The 6,756-nt window shown below is 45.4% G+C and overlaps 1 protein-coding gene across 1 annotated transcript in view; it reads left to right on the forward strand.

The window, feature by feature from the left end:
- Window positions 1-2,004: 2,004 nt before the first annotated feature.
- LOC103203604 (minichromosome maintenance complex component 3 associated protein) overlaps window positions 2,005-6,756 on the forward strand; it is a 45,082-nt gene continuing 40,330 nt past the window's right edge. The window contains exons 1-2 of the mRNA XM_007948678.1: window positions 2,005-3,229; window positions 3,444-3,667. Coding sequence (XP_007946869.1) covers window positions 2,005-3,229; window positions 3,444-3,667 — 1,449 coding nt within the window. The remainder of the gene's footprint in view (window positions 3,230-3,443; window positions 3,668-6,756) is intronic.

The following is a 6,756-nucleotide window of genomic DNA, read 5'->3' on the forward strand; positions in this document are numbered from 1 at the left end:
TGTTTGCATTCTGGGGACAAAGAGCCCCTTGCACTCGTACCGGCGCCAGAAGGCAGCTGGGCCCAGGCTCGACCCCGGCGGCGGCAGCGAGAGCTGCCTGGTCCAGTTCCACCGGAAGCCGCGCCGCCTCGGCTGCCGACCCGTAGAGCGGAACGCGAGCGCGGTGGGCCGGAAGCAGAACGGGCCGGAAGTTCGTTTGCTGCGTTTTCTGCCCGTCGCGGGAGGTAAGCGCTGCGTTGGGCGGCCGCACCCCTGCTTGCCTACTCGGGGCGCCGAGGGGGCCCTGGGCAACAACGGCTGCGGGCCTAGACGTCCCTGCGGCCTGACAGTGAGCGCGGCGCTGGAGGGGTGCGCAGCTGGGAGCCTTGCTTCCGCTCCTACCCTCTTCGGTAACGGAGCGGGCCGGGGGCGAGCGGTCGCAGCGAAGCCCGGCAGCGGGACTCGGCGCGCAGCCTGGTCCTTCTGCGATTTTTCGGGACGTGCTGGGTGAGAGTTCCCCTTCCCTCCCCTAGACCCCCGCCTCCAGATGCCGTGTCTCTGAGAGCGCGCTTGTGTCATTTAAGCCAGTTCGCAGAGTAGTCGCCAGGATGTTTTTTTTTAAAAAAAGGGTCCAAAAAAAGGGGGGGGGGAACCTAAAGACCGAAAAAGAAAAAACCGAAAACTCAAAAATATTTCCCTTTCTGGGAGAAAGAATTTGTGCTCTGGTTATTGGAGAAAATTTAGATAAAAGGAAACATTGAAACTGTTCTGGTAGTGTTGTTACATTGTAATTCTTTGATTGTTACTTACTGTTGGAAGCAAAGGCGCTCTGGTAGCATAGTGGCTAAGACACTTGCCTGCTTAACCAGATGGCTGGCGGTTCAAACCCACCAGCCACTCCTCGGAAAGAAGGTTGGGCAGTCCTGCTTCCGTAGTGATACTGCCTCGGAAACCCAAGGAGGGGTCGTTATGAGTCGGGGCCCACTCGACGGCACATAACAACAACAACAACATTGGAAGCAGTAGGAGCTCTGGTAGCATAGTGCTTGAGACACTTGACTGCTAACCAGAAGGCTGGCGTTCAAACCCACCAGCCACTCGAAAGGAAGGTTGGGCAATCCTACTTCTGTAGTGATACTGCCTGGAAACCCAAGGGGAGGGGTCCCTGTGAGTCTAGGGCCGACTTCAGGGCACATAACAACAACAGCAACACTGGAAGCAGTCAGGAGAAAAACCGTTCTTTGAAAGTGTAACGGCAATCATGCTTTTATCGTTTGAGGTTTTTGTAAACTTACTTAGTGGGAGCTTTGGTGGCGGAGTGCCTAAGGCGTTTGACTGTTGACCAGAAGGCTGGCGGTTGAAGCCCACCAACCATTTCTCTGAAGGAAGGTTGGGCAATCTACTTCCATAGTGATACCGCCTCGGAAACCCAAGGAGGGGTCTCTATGAGTTGGACCAACTCCACGGCAGTGGGTTTTTTTTTTTTGGTTTTACCAACTTAGCGAAACGATATCCCCCCCCCCCCCCATATTAACGGGTCACATTTTAAACATTCATAACAAAGTTCTTTGTACCCCCTCTACCCCAGCCCTCCAAAAAAGGAATCCACTCTCGGCTAGCATAGTGCCTAAGGCACTTGACTGGTAACTGGCGGTTCAAACCCACCAGCCACTCCTTGGAAAGAAGGTTGGGCAATCTACTTCCCTAGTGATACTGCCTCCAGTGGCTATGAGTGGGGTCTGACTCCACAGCACCTAACAACAACAAGAACCTCTTGGAAAATAACAGTACTTGATCTTTTCCTTTTACCCCCTTATAAGCAGTTATCTTTAGAGTATTCACATCTGTTTGTTTTTATTTTACTAGGTCTTCAGCAGTACACAGCTGTGATTGATGATAATTAATTTTTGTTTTTCAGCTTATTGTGAAGATGAGGGAGAGCTGTCTAGCTCAACAGAGTATTTAAGGAAGAGGACTGATTTTGCACACATAGTACCTAATATCTTTCAATAATTGGATCAGAAGATGAATCCTTCTAATCCTTTCAGTGGGCAGCAGCCTAGTATGTTTTCAACATCTTCCAGTGGTTCCTTAGGAGCATTTCATGCTAAACAGCCATTCCGATTTGGTCAGCCTTCTCTTTTTGGACAAAACAATCTATTACCTGGGCAAAGCTCAGGATTTTCACAGGTTTCCAACTTTCCAGCATCTTCTGGAGTTATTCCTTCTTCTTCAGTGCAGACATTGGGATTTTCCCAAACTTCAAATGTTGGACTCTTTTCTGGACTTGAACACACTTCAACCTTTGTAGCTACCTCTGGGCCTTCAAGCACATCTGTTCCTGGAAACCCAGGATTTAGTTTTAAATCACCCACCAATCTTGCAGTTTTCCCGAGTACTTCTCATTTTGGACCAGAAGCTGGAGAAAGAGCAAGCTCTGGCTTTGGGAAGACAGAATTCAGCTTTAAACCTCTGGAAAATGCAGTGTTCAGACCAATATTGGGGGCTGAATCGGAGCCAGAGAAAACCCAGGGCCAAATTTCTTCAGGATGTTTTACATTTTCCCACCCAATTAGTAGTGGATCTGGGGGACTGGCTCCTTTTTCTTTTCCTCAGGTGACAAGTAACTCATCAACCAATTCAAATTTTACCTTTTCAAAGCCAGTTAATAGTAATAACTCATCATCTGCCTTTGCACCTGCTTCGTCAAATCAAAATACGGAGGAAGAGAAAAGAGCCCCCAAATCACTGTTTGGAAGTTCTAATAGTAGTTTCACTAGCTTCCCTTTGTCATCTTCAGGGTCTTTGGCTGACTCCTTCACAGGAGGCAAAGGAGGCATCAGACAAGTATGCGAAGAAACTGTGTCACAGATGGACCCACTCCCCAACCTCATGAAAGGACTGAAAAGGAAGGAGGATCAGGATCGCTCCCCAAGGAGACACGACCGGGACGCAGTGGAAGACTCAGACCCTCTGTCCCGGGGTGACCATCCTCCAGATAAGCGGCCCGTCCGCTTGAACCGACCCCGGGGAGGCACTTTGTTTGATCGGACCTTACAAGACGTCTTGAAGAGCAATAAAGAAATAGGTCGCTTAGGCAGCAAGGAACAAAAGAAGGAAATTGGCTGTGTTGAGTCTGAGGAAAACGACCACATGACCATGCCCGGAGGGAGTCAGTCTGTCTTGACACTTTCTAGGCTTCCTGGTGTGAATAAAGAGGAAGAAACTGAAGGTAGAGATAAAAAAGAAGGTGAGCTCTAGAAATGTAAAGCTTGCTGACAGGTTCTCAGTTTCTTGGGCATTAGCTTGATCTTCTGTGTAAACATTAGAGATCCTGACATGTCATCCATCCCTTGGGATTCCAGCAGGTCTTAAACCCATGAAAGCTTCCCTTGCTTTTGCACAGTTGTTGCCTCCTTTTGGTTGCCAGTGTTGCATCTGATTCTGGTTTTCTGATTCCCCAGATTCTCTAAGAGGAACTCCTATGCGTCATAGTAAAAGAAGTGAAAGCACAGACAGTCTTGGGGGCTTGTCTCCTGCTGAACTCACAGCCATCCAGTGCAAGAACATCCCTGATTATCTCAATGACAGAACCATTCTGGAGAACCATTTCAGCAAAATTGCCAAAGTACAACGTGTCTATACCAGGCGCAGCAAAAAGCTTGCTGTGGTATATTTTTTTGATCACGTGAGTACCCTCAACTTGCCGCTTGTTACCCTAGATTTAAATTTTGTCATATTAAAACTTTTTTTCCCTTCATTTATTACTTATTTAAGGAATCACCTTAATGGTAACAGATATCAGTTATTTGCTTGTTAGAATATAATGAATATATTTGAATATCTTAATTTGGAGATCCTGGGATAGTACTATATAATAATTTGGAGTCATTTGTGTAAAGCTTGGGATCCTTACCAGAACTCAGAGTTCTAGAAATACTGAACAGGGTAATTCATCCAAAATCCATTGGTGTTGAGTTGGATTCTGACTCATGGTGACCCTATAGGACAAAGTAGAACTGCCCATAGGGTTTCCGAGGCTGAAATCTTTATGGAAACACACTGCCACACCTTTCTCTCATGGAGTGCCTGGTGGTTTCAAACTGCCCACCTTTTGGTTAACAACTGAATGCTTTAACCGTTGCACCACGGGCTCCTTGGTTAATGCACAGGATGTCAGATTCATGAGAAATGTAAGGGTGGTTCTGTAACCAAGCAGCACTTTTTTCAAACTTAAGTTTTCTGGTTTTATGTGGTTTTCGTACATGATCGATGTGAACAGTCAAACAATACGGAAAAAATAAAATTCTCTGGTAATCCCATCTCCTAGGGATAACTTCTGTGATCATTGTTTTGTGTCTTGACTTTCAGTAGGTGTGTAAGGACATGTATGTCCAGCACATGGATCATACAGTTCACCCATACATTACTGAGATTTAAAAGGAAAAATGACAAACCTGTTGTTGTTGAGTCATTTCTGACTTGTAGCAACTCTAGAGGTACATTTATTATCTATTTTTCTTTCTCAATATTCTTGTGGGAAAATACCGAGTTCTTTGTTGTTAGGTGCTGTTGAATTGGCTCTGACTCAGGGCAGCCCTGTGTACAACAGAGCAAAACACTGCCCGGTCTTGTGCCATCCTCATAATATTTGCTATGCTTGAGCCCAGTGTTGCAGCCACTGTGTCAGTCCATCCTGTTGAGGGTCTTCCCCTTTTTCACTGACCCTCTTCTTTACCAAGTATGATATCCTTCTCCAGGAACAGGTCCCTTCTGACAACATGACCAAAGTATATGAGACGAGGTCTGGCTGTTCTCACTTCTGAGGAGCATTGCAGCTGCACTTCTTCCAGGACAGATTTATTTGTTTCTCTGGCAGTTTATGGTATTTTCGGTATTCTTCGCCAACATCACAGTTGAAAGGCATCAACTCTTCTTTGGTCTTCCTTATTCATTGTCCAGAAGCTCTGGCAGCATAGTGCCTAAGGCACTTGACTGCTAACCAAAAGGTTGGTGGTTCAAACCCACCAGCCACTCCTCGGAAGGAAGATCGGGCAATCTACTTCTATAGTGATATCACCTTGGAAACCCAAGGCAGGGTCGCTATGAGTTGGGGGTCCAACTCAGCGGCACATGACAACAACAGCATTCATTGTCCAGTTTTACATGCGTATGAGGTGATTAAAAATACCATGGGTTGGGTTAGGTGCACCTTAGTCTTCAAAGTGACATCATTGCTTCTTAACACCGTAAAGAGAGCTCTGTAGCACATTTGCCCAGTGCAGTATGATTGATTTCTTGACTACTGCTTGTATGAGTGTTGATTGTGGATCCAAGTAAAATGAAATCCCTGACAACTGCAATCTTTGCTCCATTTATTGTGATGTTACAGCTTATTGGTCCAGTTGTGAGGATTTTTGTTTTCTTTATATTCAAGTATAATCCATACTGAAGACTCTAATCCTTGATCTTCATCAGGAAGTGCTTCAAGTCATCTTCATTTTAGCAAGCAAGGTGGTGCCCTCTGAACATCACAGGTTGTTAGAGTCGTGTTCCTCCAATCTTGATGCCACATTCTTCATATAGTCCCACTTCTTGGATTATTTGCTCAGCATACAGATTGAATAAGTATGGTGAAAGGATACAACCCTGACACACACCCTTCCTGATTTTAAACAATTCAGTATCCCCTTGTTCTGTTTGAACGACCCCTTGATCTATGTACAGGTTCCTTATGAGCACAATTACGTATTCTGGAATTCCTATTCTTTACTGTGCTGTCCATAATTTGTTATGATTCACGCAGTCAGATGCCTTTGCATAGTGAATAAAACAGATAAACATCTTTCTGATATTCTTTGCTTTCAGACAGGTTACATCTGATAGCAGCAATAATATCCCTCATTCCACATTGTCTTCTGAATCCTGTTTCAATTTCTAGAAGTTCCCTGTCTGTATACTGCTACAACTGTTTTTGAATTTTCTTCAGTAAAATTTTACTTGGATGTGATATTAATGATGTCTGATAATTTCCACATTCTGTTGTATCACCTTTCTCTGGAATGGGCACAGATACCAATCTCTTCTGGTCAGTTGGTCAGGTAGCTTGTCTTCCAAATTTCTTGGCATAAACTGGTAAGCTCCTCTAGCGCTGCATCCATTTGTTGAAACATCTCAGTGGATATTCTGTTAGTTCCTGGAGGCTTGGGTTTTTTTTTTTTTTTTTGTGATTTGGGTGAAGATTTACAGAGCAAATTCACTTTCCATACAGCAGTTTACATATACTTTGTCTCATGACATTGACCACGGTTTACCGCAATGCAACAGCTCCCCTCCCACTTCTTCTCCATAGTTACCTCTTCCCAGTATCCATCCCTGCATGGACTCCTGCCCTCTGAGCTGTCTCCCTGTGCATAGGCAGCCCTTCTTTCTCAGTGATTGTTCTCTCCATGGAGTGTATCTACCTCAGGTAAATGTTCAACTCATATGCCTGTCTTCTGTTTGGCTGGAAACCACAGGTGTGTGTTCAATTCCAGACCCGAAGGGCAGCGAGGGGTCATAGTCTCAGTGGTTCCACCAGGCTCTATCAGACCAGCAAACCTGGTCCCCACCCCCCTTTTTTTTTTCACTTTTCCCCAAATGATTTTGAGTTTTGTTCCACATTGTTTTCCCTCTCTATTAAGGATCTCCTACATAGATCCCCTTCCAAGTGGATGACAGTGGTAGCCGGGCACCATCTAGTTCTTCTGGTCTCAAAGTCATATAGGCTACAGATTG

The sequence above is a fragment of the Orycteropus afer genome, unplaced genomic scaffold (assembly GCF_000298275.1).
Source record: "Orycteropus afer afer isolate SDZICR_OR568_19922 unplaced genomic scaffold, OryAfe1.0 scaffold00219, whole genome shotgun sequence".
Classification (NCBI taxonomy): Eukaryota; Metazoa; Chordata; class Mammalia; order Tubulidentata; family Orycteropodidae; genus Orycteropus; species Orycteropus afer.